At 39.3% G+C, this 22248-nt stretch overlaps 1 protein-coding gene across 1 annotated transcript in view; it reads left to right on the top strand.

The window, feature by feature from the left end:
* LOC140147797 (uncharacterized) overlaps nucleotides 1-21967 on the top strand; it is a 41740-nt gene extending 19773 nt beyond the window's left edge. Inside the window, exons 2-6 of the mRNA XM_072169543.1 lie at nucleotides 7123-7187; nucleotides 7612-7864; nucleotides 9132-14785; nucleotides 15508-16253; nucleotides 19205-21967. Coding sequence (XP_072025644.1) covers nucleotides 7664-7864; nucleotides 9132-14785; nucleotides 15508-16253; nucleotides 19205-20544 — 7941 coding nt within the window. The 5' untranslated portion in view covers nucleotides 7123-7187; nucleotides 7612-7663 and the 3' untranslated portion in view covers nucleotides 20545-21967. The remainder of the gene's footprint in view (nucleotides 1-7122; nucleotides 7188-7611; nucleotides 7865-9131; nucleotides 14786-15507; nucleotides 16254-19204) is intronic.
* Nucleotides 21968-22248: the final 281 nt, after the last annotated feature.

Genomic DNA, 22248 nt, shown 5'->3' with positions numbered 1-22248 from the left:
GCAAAATTGCGCAATTTTGTCTAAAGGCCATTTTTGAAAATAGCGAAATAGCGCTATTATCACTTGAGTGGTGGGGTAAAGTGAAAATTGCAAAATTGCGCAATTTTGTCTAAAGGCCATTTTTGAAAATAGCGACATAGCGCTATTATCACTTGAGTGGTGGGGTAAAGTGAAAATTGCAAAATTGCGCAATTTTGTCTAAAGGCCATTTTCACCAAACTGATTTTCTTCTAAGTCTAAAAAATACACTGATAATAGCGAAATTAGCACTTTTTGATAATAGCAGTGCTATTATCGCAATTATGTGTAGAAACGAATGACAAAATAGCGCAATTGCGTCTAGTATAAAAAAGAGCACTAATATCGCTATTATCAGTTATAGCGCCTTTCTCCACAGTCACAGCACCTGTTGGAACTCCCCGTCGGAGCGGGGAGTTTCAATTATTGGAACTGGTACTGAGTTTGCTCGAGAACTCTAGCTTCGAATTTGCATACGATAGTTACGCATTCGATGCTAGAGTACTTTACTGTCTATGGTTTTTCGGTCGGACAGCGGTTCAATTTTTTACACCGGAGGTTATTTATTCTGTTAATGTTGAAATTTGAATGAAAGTTATTTCGATGAGTCAACTGTATCTTTTGAGCAAGATTTGCGTATTTTGGACAGTCTAAAATTTTGCTGAAGTGTAATTTTAGCAACATTTTTGATGCAATCGCCTGTCGTGATTGGCTGTGTTTACTTCTGTCCTGACCTTCCATTGCTTTACACGGTGACATGCTTCAGCGAATCCGACTAGATTTTGAATGCAAAGGTCTCTAGCCTAGAATGTGAAGCTATCGGTGAGCAAATTCTTGGCTAGAGTTCTCGAGCAATACTGAGTACATACGTACGTACAGTATCATAATAATATTTTATTTATCACAAGCGGCTACAGGGCAACAGGTATTTTCTTGTCAACCTAACCCAAACCCTAACCCTATAGATGTCGATTGACAGGAAAGTGGTCCACGGATTACAGCACTGCGTGACACTGTCACTGACAACTATTTCGTAAGGCAAACAGGCAAAATAGACATGTCATTTATCGGCGTATGACACTTTCGTTATTATGATGCTGCCCTATACTAGCAGAGCTAAGTACGGGTTCAGGGTCTTAGCTAGCCACCCAGCTGGCCGTCATTTTAGACGGCCAGTTTGCTCCTGGGACGGGCAAAAATCTGCCTTTGACAGATGCTATATTGTTTGTTTTGAGAAGCTAATTGACCTTTTTGGTAGACCCAATTTGTAGAACAAGGCCATATCAGCACATATTTGAACTCTTTGAACCCCCAATGGGCTATAGATGTCTGGTAAATGTTTTAAAGGTCAAATTAGGACAGGCAATTTTATTCAAATGACGGGCAACCCTCAATTTCTAGCTAAGACCCTGTATGGGTTCCTCGTACTAACTGACAACTAGTTCGCAACGCAAACTTAAAAAACTGGCAAAAAAGACATATCATTTATCGGTACCGTACTGGGGGTATGACATTTTCGTATCAATTGGTGCTGCCCTATTTTTAAAGGGGGTACTACACCTATTGCATTTTTTTTGCATTTTGTGAAGAAATGAGAAAAAGAAATTGGACAAAGTGGTATGCAAAATGAAGGGCAAATCTTCTCGTTCAATTGGTGGCATCAGTATCAATGACGCGTACATGCTTCTAATGGTATTGCCAAAAAGTGGTACATCACTGATGTTTTAAATTCAATTCATTTTGGAAAGATTACTATCAGCGGTTTCGTTAAAATTTTGGATATGTGTTGCTAACACATTAGGGAAATAATGTTGATATGTAAAATGGGAATAAGTGGTCCCTGATTTCTTTTATGACTTCATGAACTTGGTGCTCCACAACTATCAAAAAAACGAACCGGTTAAAATGCTTCTATTTTCAATGTTGAGCTATAGGCCTATTTTGTATTTTGAACTTGTGACACTATGTCACTGAAACTTAATTAAGCCATAGGTAACAGGTTACCACAACCACACTACAGCAATGTTGAAAAAGATTGTATTTTTTGTCACCTATACCACCATATTAGGTAGTTTTCCGTAAGCTTCACTTTTGTGATTTTGGTAACTATTTTATATTTATTTGCCCAATCCATCTCAACTAGGCAATCTAAATTGTACTCACCATTTACATCCCAAGGTATTTTAGTATATCCACCTCACACATTTCCATTATAAATCCAGTAACAGACAAAATATCAAAATTGATGCCTCATTATGACATGTACATGATATCACAGACTATCACATGTATTCAAAATTGATGCCTGAATTTGACCTGAACCAATTGACCTATAACCTGACCTTTGATGACCTTATAGGGCCACGCGTTTTGAACTCGCCACCCAAAAATGGTGGTTTTGTTACGCTTTTCCAAATCGAGACTCGTTCAAATTGTCATATCTCTGCTTAAACAAAAGGTATTGTAGTGTGTTTGGTGTCATTTTGTAGCTAAATGAGTGCCCTAACAGATCGCCAAAGGAAAATTGTTTAGCAGCGAAGATAGTGGAGTTATAGATTTTTGAGTTCAGAATGGCCGAGGTGGTTGTTGAGGCGGTGGCGGTTGAGGCGGTGGCGGTATGTACAAAGTCTATGAGAAATATAGATTTTGTGTGTGCGAGTTGAATCAACTGATCATATCTTTACATCCATTAAGCTACTTGCGGTTCCGCCATTATGCACTATGTGCGGGAGAGCCTCGAACTGGCAGCATACATGAATGGGAATTGAACTAGTCATAACGTTCTGTGTAAGGTTACATAATTCTTCCTTTCATGTATGCTGCCAGTTCGAGGCTCTCCCACATAGTGCATAATGGCGAACCGCAAGTAGCTAAATATGGGCTACAGGCATGGTTAAGAGCTCTTTTGAAAGATTATTAATTATGCTAATTGTTTTTAATCATTTTGAACTCTTTATGATTGGTTTAGTCTATAAAATACAAACTTTTACGTACAAAACTACCCGTTTTCATAGTAAACACTGTAGTAAGCAATGCGGATGTCTTCAAAATCTAAAAGTTGCTGTCAATATTTAATTACTTATCCTATCATAGTTAAAGTATACATTTTCTGAGAGGAAATTTGATGAGGAATCTAAATATGGACTTACTTTTTCTGTATGGGTTAGGGGTAAAATGTTGCAGTTCAAAATATGTTGAATTGTAAAAAAAATTGAACATATTTTGGGACACCCTGTATTCGGAGATTACCAAACAGCTGTGATTTTTTTTCTTCCCAAGTCAGTAGGCTCTCCCTAACCTCTATCCAAATCAATGTTGTTTACTTTCAGTTTATAACTGCAAGTTAGTAATAAACAATGCATTAAGTGACCCATTTTTTATTTGGAATTTTTTTATTCCACCCTGTATAACTTCAAGGTCACCCTGTACAATGAGTTTAAATGTGTATATTTGAATTGCTTATGCCTTCAGCTTTTCAAAAATGTATACTAAGTAAAAGAATCCAAGAGCAGAAATATTTGGTGTCAAACCACATTTGTATAAATTTATTTGCGTAGCAAAATTAAACACTAATTTTAGGTCATAGACCTTTGTCAAGTGATGACCTTTTGCGTGCGGAAAACAAAGGAAGAGAGAGCACAGAAGCAGCGCGAGGGTCAGCGTGGAATCGCATGCGTGAAAACCTCACGCCTTTCACTCTATGTTTTCACGCCTTGCGATTCATGCCAGCCACTCCTCGCTTTCTGTGCTCTCCTCTTCCTTTGTTTTCCGCATGCAAAAGGTCATCACTTGACAAAGGTCTATGACCTAAAATTGTGTTTAATTTTGCTCTAAATTTATACAAATGTGGTTTGACACCAAATATTTCTGCTCTTGGACTCTTTTACTTATCATTATTCAAACCTACGCCAGCCACTACTTTTTTACTTTTTTACTTTTTTACTACATTATTAAGATACATACATGGTGTAGTATTAAATTGTCTATGTGGAAGAGATTAGGCCTATTTAATTTATTCAGTGTTATAATCAGTGAGTACATTTCTATAGATAGTATAACAAAGGATTTAATGTATTCTATTCATGTATTCTACTTGGACATGTTCAATAGAATAAATTATGGTTTGTTATGAAACACACATCTCAGTTACCAGGATACAGTAAACAAAAAAGTATATAGGGCTAAATGATTTTCTAAAATGGTTTAAAACCACTTTGTATGTAGAGATATTTTATAAGTTCAGGACATGAGATGATGAACATATTTATATACTTCATAAATTTGCAACAAAAAAAGAAGATGGGTACTGATGAAAATCAGGGTATTATATCGCCTTAAGTTTGCACTGAAGTGCCATCTCCGTTTGGGTGCGCCGATTTGGATCATATGCTAATGATTTTTTATTTATTCTGGATAAATAATGGAATATCAATTACAATTTCAAGCATAGGAGTTTAGGCAAAAAGTACAAGAAGCTGTGTAATTAATATTATGACAAACAGAGGCTGAAAAAATGGGGTTTTTTTTTGCAAGCAATCCAGAATTTCCCTCCAGTTTTACCAAATTTCCCTCCAGTATGACATATATTTCTTTATTTTTTTTGGTCAAAAACCACATAGCTTCAGTCCCGTTCATGAATAGCGCTCGTCGATCCTAACAAACCCGTGATGGCCACATACAGTCTAGCCTGAGACTAATTTTATACACATGCGATGACGTATCAGCCAATCGTAAGCCTTGTTTATGTCCGTTTAGCTGCACTGCTAGCTTCTGCTCATGCGTCATGCCGGCAAGCGACATGAAAGTATGAAACCAGCTGATTAGAGCCGCCATTTTGTGCGTTGCTTGCACAAGAGACTATCAATTTAAGTTTTCAATAATGTGGTAAAATTATGAATTATTTCTGCAAAATGACTTTCTGGCACGGCATAAAAAGGAGAGACAGGTTGGCGATTGGAGACTCAACTTTCAAGGGCCTAATAACCACTTCAGCCAAATGAATTGTGTAAATTAATGCAGTTGAAGAGAATACCACAAAGAGTTGTTGGTATTTTTGAGTTGCCAGTGTGTCTAATATTGCATGCAAATTAATCATGGATGATCAATTGACCATCACATTATGAGGTGTACTTGTTTGGTAATTCCAAAGTAGGCCTACAAGTTCCTGGTCCGTAATGCACAAAAGAGTTAGACCGGGTCTAAAGTTAGACCTGATCTGTAGTCCATCAACTCAGAAGTACAAAGTAAATATAGACCTCAGAAACTGGAGGTATGAGAATAATTATTTCAGTGCAATGCGTGTGTAAATACTTCTTTGGCGCGCCAACTGCTGCACAATTTGAACTTGCCGAGCGCACCACGCTATTTATGTGTCACATTTTTTAACACACAGTGCATTTGACGCAAAGCATCGACCCCCCCCCCCCCATGCCACCACAGATTTGGTTTGTAGTTCTAGGTTGAAGCAGTATTTAGAATTTAGTCCCATGAGAGAGGACATTTCCCTGAATTACATTTGCTTACATTTTGTATTGCTGAACATTGCATTAAAATCTTAAAGTGTACACAAAATCCCTCACTTTAACTTTCAATTACTCGCTTATATCAGGGGAGCTTAGACTTTTGTTTGAAAAAATATGATCTCTAAAGTATTGTGAAACTATCCATAGCTCTCAATATCTAAGCGGCTCTTGTTTATATTTTGTGTACATTTGCTATGGAGCAAGCAGATAGACTGCAATGCATGATGGGATACTCCCTTTAGCTGCTGTGGTTACATGTATTCTAAGAAGGAAATAAGACTAGACTAAGCTGTGGCCTAACCCACGAACACAGCCGTGTTGTTACCCCTAATGACCTTTGACCCCAAAATATATGAAACGCCATAGACATTGGCTAATGTCAATGCATGGGTGCATGTGGCACCACTTTGCTATGTTACTTGTGGCAGAAGGGGCATTTTGAAGGTTTTTCGTCTCAGACCGGAAGTGACCCCTTAATGACATTTGACCCTAAATAAAAAAATACCACATATGAATTGGGTACCCACAATTCATGTGTGAATATACTCGATACTGTCCAATGTTTTTCTTAGCAAATAAAAAAATTTGACGGTTTTTCGCTTTTATACCGGAAGTGACCCCTTAATGACATTTGACCCCAAATAAAAAATACCACATATGAATTGGGTACCCACAATTCATGTGTGAACATACTCGATACTGTCCTATGTTTTTCTTAGCAAATAAAAAAAAAATTTGAAGGTTTTTCGTTTTATACGGAAGTGACCCTTAATGACCTTTGATCCCAAATCTGTGAGGACCCCATAGACACTGGGTAATAACAATGCATGTGTGCAAGTGGTGTCACTGTCCTCACGTAATTTGTGGGAGAAGAAGCATTTTAAACGTATTTCAGATTATACGGAAGTGGCCCCTTAATGACCTTTGACCCTAAATATAAAAATACCACATATACACAGGATAACTACAATTTATGTGTGAACATACCGTTACTGTCCTATGTTTGTCTTAGCAAATAAAAAAATTTGAAAGTTTTTCGTTTTATACCGGAAGTGACCCCTTAATGACCTTTGACCCAAAATCTGTGAGGACCCTATAGACACTGGATAATAACAATGCATGTGTGCAAGTGGTGTCACTGTCCTCTCACGTAATCTGTGAGAGAAGAAGCATTTTTAGTTGAAATCACGTTTTTGACCCCTATGACCTCTGCGTGACCTTTGACCCCACGAGTTTCATATGACATGTAGGGGCATGGTCAATGATGGTTGTGACCAAGTAAGGTCAAAATCGGTGTAAGCATGTAAGTGCTAGAGCAAATGAAGTGGTCGGCAGAAAGAAGAAGAAAGAAAGAAAGAAGAAAGAACCTGTAAGAAAAAAGACACAGCCGTGACTAACGTCACGGCTGTGTAAATAGGACCATTCCTGATGCAACTTAATTCCAATTAGACCAGATCTAACTTTAGGCCTGGTATAACTCTTTTGTTCATCATGTTCATACGGACCCTCGAGTCTGAAGTCTATCAATTATGTAGACTGAGCTATTCATTTTGGTATTTTTTTCTTCCCCATCTTCTTTTAGTGATACAGTGGTCATAACCAACCAATCTTTGGAGTGTGTTACACCATATGCTGAATGATTTCCAGGTAAGGCCAAAAATATAATTTTTGCTTGTCCTTGTCCAACCGACCATCTCGGCAGACCTGACCGTAGAACTTTTTTTTTGAAAAAAGGGGTTTTTTTTACAATTTCCCGAAAATGTCATGAACTTTTTGTTTGCAAAACTAAAGATTTAAAAGATATGTTGTAAAAAACCATTTCCAGCATGTTTCCCCTGTTCAGTCGTACCTGGCTGAGGGTTTCAATATTTCGTATTACCATTCTCAGCATCTACACTTAGTAAAACACCTGAGCAACCAGCACCCTCTCTGTAGTATACAGAAGATTGTCACAATAACAATAGTGTTGAAAAAAAGTCTGCTAGAATTTGAAACATTCACAGTGAGTGCTTTTAATTGGTCTAAAAATATGAATTTTCTGTGAAATTATATTTTATTGTGTTTTTTTCAGGATGAAATGAGAGCAAGAAGAATACCATGAAAGCAGAAATGTTACCACAACAATGAAGATCAAACTCCAAAGTCATCATGTGCTACTGACAGTGACAACCTATATTTTGGTTTTATTAGTTGATTTATCATCTGAAGACCATGTGCCAGACAGGTACAACTGGGTACTCCCAGATGCCTGCGCTACAGTGGGGAAGGTCTTCCGATACCAAATACCCAGATTGGAATCTGAAAGTAATGCAATCCAGTACCAGGTAAGTAAGATTTGATTAACGGATAAAGGCTACATTCCTAAAAGTTTAAAATAATCCGGTACCAAATTACTTAACTCCAGACAATGTAGGAGTAGCATGACCTTGTGACCTCATTCAATGCAGCAATCACAGACAACAGTCCCAGCATCACCCATTAATGAGGTGCAACATAAGAAACTGCTACACACATACCGCATAATTTTACAGTAAACATAACCATAAACACAAAGACACACAGTGCTCTATCGCTTATCGAGAAGGCATGAAACACTTGCGTGTTTGTTCGACATGCACGCTAGAACGACTGGCCCTTATAAATATGTGAGAATTCACAGCATACAAAACAGGGACTTTGGCTGTTTGCGAATAGTATGTAGTAGTCTGCAGCAGCAATACTTGCCCACAAGGTTCACTATATGTGACACGATCAAGGGAAATGAGTCAGATGTTGCTAATATTGATTTTGAGATATTGGCAAAGAAAGTGTTTAAATTCTTTTGTTTTATATTGTTTTTAGCGATTGATCAAGTGACGTAACTTCGCAAAGAAAAGTCGTATCAACATGGGGTTTTCAGTTTCTGAAAGCTCTAAATGACCTCATTTGAAACATATCATGATATGTAAAACTCATTTTCGACCAGGGTCGACATGCGACTCATTCCCCTTGATCATGTCACATATAGTGATCGACTTATTCATACAAATAATTAAAAAACAGTCCTTACAGTCTGCAAATTAGATTCATCAGTCATTCAAATAGGATTATTATAGTTAACCCTATGAGAACTACCTGCCGATTGGTCAAAAAGAGGTTTTCATTATCAATTGGACCAATCAGCAACATTGTTAGAATAATTTCACCATGCAAAAAAATGGGGTGAATTATTTGCAAAGCTCCATTCTGATTGGTGTTTAATGAAGATATCATGTAATTGACCAATCAGAGGCAATGTTAGATCGACAGGTAGTGCTCAGGGGGTTAAATAGGATTATTGTAGTTTAAAAGTTCTGATTAAAGGTGATGTTACATACCTCAATGAAAGTGCTGTGATGCAGCACAGAACAGCAGAAACTTGCCTTGCGCCCCTTCCCCTCCCAATCCCATTGAAAAGTGTAAAAGAGATGCAAACATTCTTTAGCATCTTTGCTCTCAGTTGCACCTCCAGAACTACCATTTTTTTGAATTTTGATGTAATTGTGTTTTTAAAATCTGATGGAAATAAAATCTGAATGAATGAAGTTATTTCTTTATGTTTGTATCCAACAGGTAACAGAAGCAGGATCAAACAAGCTCCCTTCATGGCTACAATTTAATTCCTCAACTCACACATTACAAGGAGTACCATTGGTTCAAGATGAAGGCTATATGTATATCAGTATCACAGCTCATTCCAAAACAGAACTGCCTCATAAAAGCATCACCGATGTCTTCTCCATCGATGTCAGGTTACAAAATATGCACCTAGACTACTGGTCTACCTCGCTTACTCTGAAAGCAAAGCCTGTAGAAAATGCTAAACAAGATGCCGACTTTCGGCAAAGAACTAAATGTAGACCAGATCAAGCTCTTTACACTGCTTCTCTTGTTTTCAACATTAAAACAGAAACTATGAAAGGAAGTGAACGTGTAAGCTTAGTTGAAAATTTTGCAGATTTTGCTTCCAAAAATTTGGATGATCTACGGCTGTCTGCTCGTCGTAGCGCTACAGTAAGCCGTCTGATGGATTCAGACGTACTTGCAGCTGGACCAGGAAATGTGAACAGTACTAATATGTATAGCAATGGAGTAAATCGAGGTGTTGAGCTAACATGGCCCCTTGCGTGCGGTGGATTTCCAAAACTGACTGATTTCGTCCGAGTGATATCGCACAATATCGAAGTAGGAACTATATCAAATGTAACTGGATATAGCGTGGTTGGCTGGTATGTGACAAGGGAACAACCGCTGATAAGACGCCAAAAGATCAACGTTGACCGTATAAAACGACAAGCACCCGGCAACATGGCTACTCCGATTTTGACTCCTACAGTTACAAGTACAATACCCACAGCCTATGTATCAACTTCAACCCTCCGTGCTACTTCTAGCCAACAAGTACCAGCAAGAACTAGTATGATAACTTTTACTATCACACCGAGTACAATATCAAGTTTTGCACCGGTGGTGGCTACAAGTTCGGAATTTCCTTTCCCTCTCTCTTCAAGTGTACCGGTTTTCTCTCCTCTGCCAAGTCCAATTGCAACTGAATCAATGCACCTCAGCACCTCCTTTTCAAGCTCGGACTTTGCACGCATGTCGTCATCTTACACTTTTCCGACCACATCAAGCTTGCTCTTTCCAACCTCTGGAATCCAAGGGAGGACATCTACTGAAATACCAGCTACAAGCTATACTATGTCTTCACATGACATTCAAGCGTCTTCTTTACAATTGAGCTCACAAAGACCGTTTACAACAGTTTCACCAAGTAGCACGCAAGCCATTACCTCAGTATCTTCATTTACAAGTGTGGCAACTTCTTATATTTCAAGCACATCTTTTCCTAGTCGAATGCCATCCATATCTTTTTCAAGATTAGACACGATAGACATTGCATCTACCAGTATACCATCAGCATCACTATCAATTTCGCCATCAATGACATACACATCTATCGGTCCACTCTCAACATCACTTTTGCCATCGCCAAGTTTGCCATCCATTCTGCCTAGCTCAGTGTCCCCTACTAAAATATCTGTACAATCAAGCATGCTTCCTACAGCAAGCTCTTTGTCATCCTTTGCACAAAGTACACCAATGATGTCCACTTCCGACACATCTACCATTGTCATGGTAACACCATCAGTGTCTGGTATAACCTCAGCATTGGATAGTTCTGTTGTTATTTCACCAACATTAGTGACTGATACACAAGTTCTGCCTTTACCGTCTTTGGTAACAACACACATAAGTACACCTAGTTCAAGTTCACCAGTAATATCATCAACCAGCATGCAGAGCACTGAAAGGCTTACACCAAGTCCAGCAAGCACAAAAAGCATATCATCCCTCACTCCCAGTTTGCCAGAGACACAAAGTATGTTTACAGATATATCACCATTTTCAAGTAAAATTGCTATCCCTCAAAGCGCATTAGTAAGATCAAGTCAAACAGCTGGCTTGCCAACTAGTTCAGTGCACATATCTAGCATGCTTTTAAGCACTAAGCTGACCACTAGTTATGTTCCAATATTATCAAGTGCTGAACAAAGTTTAGCTGCTTCTCACACTGCAAGTGTGAGCCAAATATTTTTATCAAGCACGTTGCATGACTCTACTTTGTTGCCAATAACTGCATCCTCATTGCCACTCACATCTGCTTTAGCAACTGCATCAATGCCTGCTTTAACGGTATCGGGGTTACCAACTTCAATTCACATGACTACCAGTAGCATGTTGTCAAGCACTATGCAAATTGCTAGTTTAAGTTACATTCCAATATTGTCAACCTCTGAACATAGTTTAACTACAAGTTTATTGCCAGTCACATCTTCTGCTGTACCAACTAAGTCAATGCCCGCATCTTTAGGAACCGTTACTCCATCGGTATCAGTGCTACCTAGTTCAATCCATATATCTAGCATGTTAGAAAGCAGTAAGCTAATCACAAGCTCAAGTTATGTGCCAATATTGTCAAGTTCAGAACAAAGTTTAAGCGCAACTTTTTTGCCGGTCATATCTTCCGCTTTACCAACTGCATCGTTGCCTGCATCCATTAGCCCAACAATGCTGCTTGAAACTTCTGCAATATCTACCAAGTCTATGGCAGAGTCCTCAATGCTTCGCACTAGCACTTCAACATCAGAATTCATTACCCCAACGATGTCAATGCCTTCAGTGCACATATCGAGCATGTTGTCAAGTACTATGCTAATTTCTAGCTCAAGTTATGCTCCAATATTATCAAGTTCTGAAGCAAGTTCAACTGCAACCTTCTCACCAGTCATATCTGCTTTACCAACTGCATCATTGCCTGCTTCCATTATCCCAACAGTGCTACCTGTAACTTCTGCAATATTTACCAGGACTTCTGCAGAATCCTCAATGCTACTCACTAGCTCTTCAACATCAGAATCCTTGGTGCTCAGAACATCTGATGCCTTAACTAGCGCAATCCCAACAGTGCTACCTGTAATTTCTGCAATATTTACCAGGACTCCTGCAGAATCCTCAATGCTACTCACTAGCTCTTCAACATCAGAATCCTTGGTGCTCAGAACATCTGATGCCTTAACTAGCTCAATCCCAACAATGCTACCTGTAACTTCTGCAATATTTACCAGGACTCCTGCAGAATCCTCAATGCTACTCACTAGCTCTTCAACATCAGAATCCCCGGTGCTCAGAACTTCTACTGCCTTAACTAGCTCAATCCCAACAATGCTACCTGTAACTTCTGCAATATTTACCAGGACTCCTGCAGAATCCTCAATGCTACTCACTAGCTCTTCAACATCAGATTCCTCGGTGCTCAGAACTTCTGCTGCCTTAACTAGTTCAACAGCACAGTCGCTTGCAACTTCTGCATTTCTGACTGCTTCTATGCCTGCATCTAGTGCTACTAAGCCTATTGTGACAACAGCTTCCTTTGCTTCCACAGGTGCAGTAAGCTTACAGCCATCTGTAGCATCATCATTGTTGCATACCTTGCTCAGCTCTGCTACTCTGTCAAGTACCCCAGTGACCAGTACTCATTCCCTACCAATGTTATCAGTAACCCAGTCTCTCCCATCCTCATCATCAGCTTACTATTCTCCATCATCACTACTAACTCCCAGCATACCAATGCTAGATTCGTCAGTGGTTATGGGATCAGGATCTTTGTTTCCTTCATCAACAAGTTCATATGGTAAGCCATCATTAACTACTTCAGTACCAGTTGTTTCATCAACCCCTCTGACAACCCATATAATGTACACATCATCACACACTGCTATTCCAATAACTTCTGATAGCTATACCTTCCATACCTCTTCTGTAGCTGTATCACCATCCTCTACTCTGTCACCATCCTCTACTCTGTCACCATCCTCTACTCTAACTCAGTCACCACCCTCCACTCTAACTCTGTCACCACCATTTACAACTTCAGCTCTGTCTCCGACATCCTTTGCCTCTCTAACCCCAACATCATCCTTCGCTGCTACAGAGCTAAATCCATCACAGCTTTTAACAACCACACCTGTATCACCATCATTGCCTTTTGCTTCCACAAGTATACACTCATCCTCTACCACCACATATTTGACATCACCACACCCTGCTACCACAGCTGTAACACCATCATTGCCCTTAACATTAATAACTTCAGATTTGCTACCATCACCACCCTCTACTACTACATCTGTGCCACCATCACCACCCTTTACTAATACAGTTCTGTCCCCATCATCAATCTTAACAGGTCTGTCTTCATCTTTGCCATTTACTATCACATCTCTACCCCAGTCACCATCCTTATCTACCACACATTTAACATCCACTTACTCTACTACCACAGATCTTCATTTATCCTCATCCTTTTCTACCATGGCCCTACCTTTATCATCTCCTGTGATTACAACATCTTTAACCCCATCATCCCTCTCTACCTCTACAGGTCCAACCTCATCACTACTCTTAACCATTGCAAGCCTAACTCCATCATCACCTTTTACTACCACAGTTCTTCCCCCATCACCCCCCTCGGCTACCACATCACCTTCAGTTTCCACAGTCCTAACTCCATCACCATTCTTAACAAGTCTAACCCCATCACCACCTTTTACTACCACAGTTCTACCCCCATCACTGACTGCTACCACATCACCTGTTTCCACAATCCTTACTCCATCACCATTCTTAACAAGTCTAACCCCATCAACACCTTTTACTACCCCAGTTCTACCCTCATCACCCTCCTCGGCTACCACATCACCTTCAGTTTCCACAGTCCTAACTCCATCACCATTCTTGACTAGTCTAACTCCATCATCACCTTTTACTACCGCAGTTCTTCCCCCATCACCCTCCTCGGCTACCACATCACCTTCAGTTTCCACAGTCCTAACTCCATCACCATTCTTGACTAGTCTAACTCCATCATCACCTTTAACTACCGCAGTTCTACCTCCATCACCGACCTTTGCTACCACATCATCGCCTTCATTTTCCACAGTTCTAACTCCATCACCATTCTTAACAAGTGTAATCCCATCACCACCTTTTACTACCGCAGTTCTACCTCCATCACCGACCTTTACTACCACATCACCTTCTATTTCCACAAGTCTAATGCCCTCTGGCTCCCCAGTTCTATCCACATCACCCACCTTTTCTACCACATATATTACCCTGTCATCACCTTCTGTGTCCACAGCTCTAACCTCATCACCATTCTTAACTACTTCATCTGTAGTACCATCACTACATCTTACTACCACTGCTCAATCCACAGTACCAGCCCTTTCCCCATCTCTGCATCCATCAAATTTTGTTACCTCTGACCAACCATCTCCATCCCTATCTCTAACCCCATCATTAACCTTGCCTACCACAAAACTATCCTCAACATCATTTACTATCATAGTCCCAACTTCATCTATCCCAGCTATTTACTCATCTCCTAGCCAAACTTTACCTTCCTTTGCTTCCACCTCTTTCACCCCATCAACCCATCTTTTAACCCAAACATCAATCCCTACCCAAAGTAGCATATTAACATCACTGACAACGCAACCTGCAACACATGTGACAGAGTCTGTAATAGCTAGTAGTCAGGCTAGTAGCAAAACAGGGGGTAGAAGTAGTAGCAGCACAATGAATGTCAGCCCTGTGTTGTCTGCTACCACTGTGATTCCTGAGTCTTCGATGGTTCAAATTTCAGGTAAGGTGACATTAGGGTACAATAAAACCTTGATAACTTGAAATTGTCAGGGACTTACTTTTATAGTATTATCAGTTCATTGAAATGCATAATGCTTGGGACTTAATATTGTGTCATCAGGTTTTTTGTTTTAATTAGAATCATCTAAAGCAATAGCCACATGGTGTAGGTCACAATATGCATGGAACTGCAGATTTGGTGGTGGTTTGTCCCGGGGGTTTGTCCATACGCTGGTGATGCAACCGCGTAAATGCACTGGTTCAAATCTGCACCAGTATAATCCAACATGGTGTTATCAACTTGAGGCGGGACACACTATAGCAACTTCAGAATAGCGAATGGTACCTAGATCATGACCCTATTTACACAAGTTGGAAGTTGCAATTCAATTTTGAACAGTTAATCCCTTTAGGCTATTCCAATTGAAATCCACACCCCTATGGAAGAAATTAGTTTAATCTTCCACACAGTGTGAGTTACCTGAATTGAAAACTACACACCCTGTGTGGGAGATTAAGGTCATGGCTTCCATAAGGATTTCAACTGGAAGAGTCCTATCAAATTTCATACCAAAATGCAGTTACTTTTCAATTGCAACTCAGAATATTACTTTTGGCCCTCAAAAATATGACTACAAATTGAAATATTTCTATTAAGTGTTTGATGTCATTAAAATTCAACTATTTTTCTGGAAATATGCTTTATTTTGAACAAGTATTACATTATTTTTGAACACAGATTTTCCAAGTTCTGCAACACCACTGCCTACCACGTTCCCTTCAGCTTCATCACCACCAGTGCAGATATCAAGTTCACAAGTATTTACCGAAAGTACAAGGCCTATTCAGAGAGCTCCATTGTGATAACGCCAACACCTTCCATCTCAATGGTGAAACCATCTGCAAGTGTGACACCATCCTTAACTCGGATACCAGTGATGTCTTCATCATCAGTGAGACCCAGTATGATCATCACCTCTTCATCATCTTCTGATACACTGACCCCAACTCCAACAGACTCTAGTGCACAATCTGTGATTTTTCCAACTCCCACAAGTAGCACGCCTGTTGTCAGTCCAACTCCAACTCTAACTCCGACACCAAGTCTTGTATATTCCAGCAAAGCAGGACCAGTCATATCTACTAGGGATGTAATATCATCATCTCCATCTGATAGTAGTCCATCTGTTACCATGGTAACCAGCAAGTTGAGGTCAACACCAACTCAATCTGTCCGAAGTACCTTGCTACCTTCTCCTTCTTCAGTCCAACCATCATTGTCTACTATAATAAGTACCCCAGTGCCACCATCTACTGTTTTGGTGTCATCCTCTTCAGCCACACCAATATCTTCATCAACACCGGTGTTAAGTACAACTTCCAGCATTCTGTCATCAGTGGGTGTGTCCCCGTCACCATCTCCAGTGCGTCCGTCCAGTAGTGTCATGATGTCTAGCAGTGTAATGCCTGTTATTACAACTCCAGGTAAGAAAAAAATAGTACTTGAGTTTAATGGTAAGCACATAATTTATTCTTTCCCTCATGTAGGCCATGGAAGAAAAATTGTTCATCCTTGACTAGGATGAACTTTGGGCTATTCTTGTTGAAATCCATATGGAAGGCACACGGGGAGTATAGCTTTCATATAAATTCACCTATTCAGGCAACACCATTTTAAATTTACACTCCCTGTGTGGGAGATTGAGGTAATGTCTTCCATAGGGGGTGTATGGATTTCAACTGGAATAGCTTATTATTTGTTCCTTAGCCAGGCTTCCAGATAAGCGGGCGCAAACCAGGAGCTACTTTATAAAAAAAGTAGCTCCTGGTCATTCAATTTTATCAAGGAACCAGGAGCTACTTTGACACAACCAGGAGCTACTCTTAAAATTCAATATTAAACAGCTTTATTACTTGTTAAGTGTTAACTACACTATAATATGTTACATGTAATGTAAGTACTGCTACACCCCCCCAAATCCCACCCACCCGAGTCCCTTACTACTACTACATTACTAGACTACAAAAGTACAAACTTGATACATTGATACTGATATCATTTATGGTAATTACTCAGTGTTTTTCCATTCTTTTTCTTTCTTTTCTTTTTTTTCTTTTTTTTTTTTTTTTTTTCTTTTCTTTCTTTTCTTTCTTTTCTATTTTTTCAATTTTTTTATTTCAATCAAATTAGTATAATTACCTAATATTTACCGCCTGCCCCCGCTGGCAAATAATAATTTTAAATACTGCCCTCTATTGTCTGGTGTGGCCAACCAAAACAAACAATATGGCAGCCAGGGATCTCGCCGAATTTTCTCGATATCACGGCTGTTTTGCTGTCAAAAACTTCACTCTCAAAGCAGTATTACTGTGCACTTTATTAATTATTGAAGTAAATTGGGCCATAATTTGGTATTTCAGGGGTTCAGTTGCTTCGAAAATGATGTGCATAATGCAAGTTTTGAGCCTAGTTTTATGAAACCTGGATTTAGAAAACAACATGTGGGGAATTTTTGTTGCGTTTTCCACTCACACCAGGCGCTCAATACTGAATTTCTTCAGCGCCTGGGGGCTTGTTTTTATAGCTCAACCAGGCGCTATAACATCAGAACCATGGGGTAAAAAGCGCCCGAGCGCCCGCTTATCTGGAAGCCTGTTTAGCATACTTGACGGAAATAACAAATTATATCAACCCACGGTATACCTGATCTCATGTACCAATACACACATGTAAACTTTGCAAAATCATAATAGACAAGATATTTGCCAGGTTTCCAGGCCTCAAAATAGCTTTTCTATCTTGTGCCACATTGCCCTCCACTTAAGTTTAGGCATATGATTTGAAAATGGGAGTGAGAGGTGCATTAGAATCCATAGAATGCTTATTGTTTAAAAAGATTTATCGCATTTTTGCACCTCACATTGAAAGTTGTATTGCAACAGACAAATGTGGAGTGCAAATTGCATTGCAATATGGCTTGATTCAAACTCTGCATGTTATCTGTGTTTTTCGTTTTGGTTTCAATACTCCTTATAATATAGGGTCCACAACTTATAAGTTCCCCCCTAAATACTTTCTAAAATAACTCGAAAAATATTTGACGAAATGCAAACGTGTAAAATGGTATGGGAAGCCTTATTTATTGTACACATATGGTCCAAATTATAGCGTCACACGTCATTGCGTTTGGTCACAATGGTTCATTATGTAAACAAAAGAGACCTTTTTTAACAGTGTTAAAAGTTGCATCTGAGTCCATTATAGGAGGCAACTCTAAAACAAGACAGTAGGCCAGGAATATTCATGTGTTTGTTAAAGAAAACTTAATCTTTGTTTTTCTTCTTTTTCAAAAGCAAAGCAGGTGTTTAATTCTTTTCTCTTTAATGATAAATGGCTGAGTTGGGCGGGATATGTACTGCGGTGAGAATAGACCATACATCGCCAGTAGTTCATCACATGTGAAAAGTAATTTTTAAAATGCCACGTTTGCCTGATTTCCTTCACGGTCGACCAATAGGTTTGCTGGATGAAAATGTACCAGTGAAAGAAATTGCTCGTCGTATGGGAGTTGCGCCCAATGCGATTCGAAAATTGAGAACAAAATTGTAGGTGACAGGAGAAGTGAAAAATCAACCGACAGCACCTCGTGGACGTGTCACGTCTGTTCGTCAGGACATGTCAAAACTGAATTTGGCTGAAACCAGTAACGAATCCGGACTTTAATTAATAAACAGCATGCGCCGACGTTGTAATGCACTTGTTAACAATGTAGGAGGACACATTCCCTACTGAACATCTAGACTTTCAGTTTTATTTCTATTACAAACACATGAGCAGACCTGACATACTGTATTGTTTGAAAATTGACTCCTATGGACTAAGGTGCAACTTTTCAAACTGCCTCATTTTTTACATAATGAACCATTGTGACCGAACGCAATGATGTGTGACACTACAAATTGGTACAATTTTTCATTTCGTTAAATAGTTTTCGATTTCTTTCAAAAAGCATTAGGGGGAACTTATAAGTTGTGGACCCTATATAAGTAAAGGGGACAAACCTGTGTTTGTGGCCAGAGTGCCCATCTCTTTTTCAAAGTGATTGGGCCAGACTCCTCCATATAATGTTGCTGCAGGGTGATCACTAATCACTACACCCCCTTCACATCGAGCCTGTTACCTTCTCATCATTGATTAAAGCTGGTACCCATTTGTACACCTGGGTGGAGAGAGGCAATAGGGGTAAAGAGCCTTTCCTAAGTGCACAGCACATTGATGCCGTAGGGACTTGAACTCACAACCTCGAGCTACCTAGCAATTGTGAGTCAAAGTCTTGGACCGCTGTGCTACGGTGCCCCCTGCCCCTCTCTTTATACAGGGTGACAAAAGAATCTATAGATGTTCCAAACCTTGTTTCTTTCTTCTTATTTCACAGAACCAGTGAACCAGCCACCAATATTGCTTAATCCAGTAGATCTCGTCAACGCCAATCTTGGACAATTTTTGCATCGGCCTATTCCAGCAGATACTTTTTATGACCCAGAGGATGGGTACACACCAAATCTATCCCTCTCTCTACAAGACAAAAAGCATGTACCTGTTGCATCGGATTCCTGGCTGCAACTGGATACCGGTAACCAGGTGTTGTATGGAGTGCCGCTCAATTCCACAGCAACCAATTACGACTTGGAATACTATCTAGCCGCTTCCGATTCCGAAGGTCTGATAACGTACGATGCTATAGTTGTCGTGATTATTCCACCTACTGAAACATACAATCATGTGATTTCAGTCGAAGTTGACAATTCCTATCCAGATTTCATCGGTGATGGTAACAATATCGTGAAGTTAGGCACCAAGATAGCTAACTTCTACGGCGATGCAAATACAAGTGTGCTGTATGTTGACTCCTTAACCGAAGGATCGGTAATAATGGGATATTCTAATATGAGCTTAGATATCAATGTATGCGATCTGGCGTTAATAAATGCGCTGTTTGATAGGATTGGGTATCCAAACGGCACAGGTAAACTTGACTTTGTGTCTTTTATGATGCCTGAGTTTCCGGTGCTATTTGTGACTAAGATGGTACAAGGTGCTTGTGTTGATGTACCTATGACAACACCAGCAAATGTCACTGCAGTTCCTGTTGCTGATGAAGTCAATCTTGTGGTCATCATAGTGGTTCCAGCTCTTATCATCGTTTTGATATTAATGTTAATCATATGCATAGCTTGTTGCTGGTACAGACGCAAGCGACGAGGAGAGGTGTTCCTCCTACGTGAAGAAAAACCCACCTACGCGAAAAATCGCAAACCTATCTTTTTGAACGATGAGCTTGTTGGGCTTGAGCCTCACAAACCAAGTCGTCCAGTAGTGTTGCCAGATGATATTTCTCCGTTTATGGCAACACCAAAAGCAGCAACTCCATTGGATAAAAGGAGACCACAGCCTCCTATGTATCAATTGCCGGACTACGCAAAGCCAAGCTATACGAACCCATTTTTTGATCTACATAATCCAGATGAACTTGACTACCCACATTCCAAGCCGGATGTTTTACTTGTAGATATGTCTTTGCCTAACACAAGGTTACCACCGCCGCAGTATACACCAGAACCAATGTTTGCGCAACCTCCGCGATCGCGCATGCAACCGAGTCCGGCCATGTATAGCCCACCCGCGGTTGAGATTCATAGGCCGCCGCCTCGTTACACATTGCCCCCGCCGTATGATGACGAAGAAGCAGGTTTCTTTCCTACATCGCATGTTTAAGTTTGTGTGTAAGGAACAGTTTAAGTGATGTCTTTTGCATGCAATTTTTCTGTTTTTCGTTGTAATTTTCCACTGATATGAAAAGATTAGCTTTGTTCCTCTGTTGAAGTGTTCAGCAGACAGCAGTAAAACAAACCTAATTTTTTCAGTGGAAATTTCCAGGGAACAATGGAAAGATACTGCCTTTTTCACAACAGAAAAAATGCAACAAATCGTTAGAATGTAAACTGCCCTTTATATTGATTTTTACAGTACTTGATTCTTAGAAAGTAAACTGCCCTTTATATTAATTTTTACAGTACTTGATTCTTTGAAAGGCATTTTAACTTTAGGACCCTCAGTATGTCAATTTTACTTAACAGACTTAGAATTTTATGTGTTAAAAATAACTGAAACCTTTAGGGAACAACCCTAAAGATCACTGAAACCCCAATGTAACTAGTTTTGTTTCATACTTGGCCTGGGATCCATTTCCTTTCAGAGTCCCCATTTTAACAAAATTTGGTATAGGTCAAAATAACATTGGTTTTAAGAGCATAGGAAATTTAATCCATATTTTTAACCTTATCCATTCGTACAGAAACTATTATTTCATTATTAAACTTCCAGTATATAGGACTTAACTGATCTTTAGGTTTATTCCCATATACTAAAAGTGCTTTCAATGTTTGTATTGTAATTATGATTGAACAAACATATTACAAAATAAATATATTTTTATAAAATTGTGCCACATGTTTTGATCAATTTGAGCCAAAGGGTTGAGATGAACTGTTTTCTCTCCACTGGTGTCTTTTTTATAATGTTGTAAAATTGCTGCTGAAAATTGTGCTTTTAAAATGGTTGAAGTGCCTCTGTATTGAAGGAAACGTTTGTTTCAATGTTCTGCTTAACTTTGGTCCTTTTGGGAACCAAGTGTGTTTCAACAGGAATGGACAGCCATTAAAACACATTATTTTATTAGCAATTTTCTTCAATAAAAAAACTTATTTTAATGTAAATCTTTGATACTTCTTGTATCTGTTTGAAATGACAAATGTAAAGTACTGTACATATACAGAGGTCACATTAAGCACATTTTATATGACTTTGATATTCGTCCATATTTGTAGTGCAATAGTTGTTGATCTGAATTTCCCACCTTGCGTATACTATGTAATGTGTTCTAATCATTGAATTGTACAAAATGTTTTAAATATTCTACTTATTTTACAACGATATTGTAGTACTGTTTTATTCAGAATAAACGTCCACATCAATATCAGAAAAACCTTGTACTTTGGTTCATCTCAAGTTTGGTATTGCCGTCAATGCCTTTACGCAGTTGTGAGCTAAACATGCCAACAAACCACTCTTGTACATGTGTGTGTGTGTAGGCCTACACTGCATGAATGAAATAAACATGCACAATTTGCTACTGGGACCAGCGAAACATGCAGCTTATGTGAGGTGAACCAAATCATAACTATTTCAAGCATATATTGAGGTTTTTGACCCTGCAGTTTTAGCCGAATATCTTGGAGTGTACATTGCATGTCAATACGCTGGAGAAGCGTTGTAATAATCGCATTAACTACCATAGCAATAGGTGAAAACAATTTTTGAATACATTGCGCTGCACTACAAGCAGGTTGCACTCATCATCTGTGTATGTCTGCAATCGTAGATTGAATGCAATACCGCTCTTTTCAAAGATACTAATCT

This window comes from Amphiura filiformis, chromosome 3, assembly GCF_039555335.1.
Source record: "Amphiura filiformis chromosome 3, Afil_fr2py, whole genome shotgun sequence".
Taxonomy (NCBI): domain Eukaryota; kingdom Metazoa; phylum Echinodermata; class Ophiuroidea; order Amphilepidida; family Amphiuridae; genus Amphiura; species Amphiura filiformis.
Note: the sequence above shows the minus strand (reverse complement) of the source record. Positions and strands in the feature narration are given on the sequence as shown.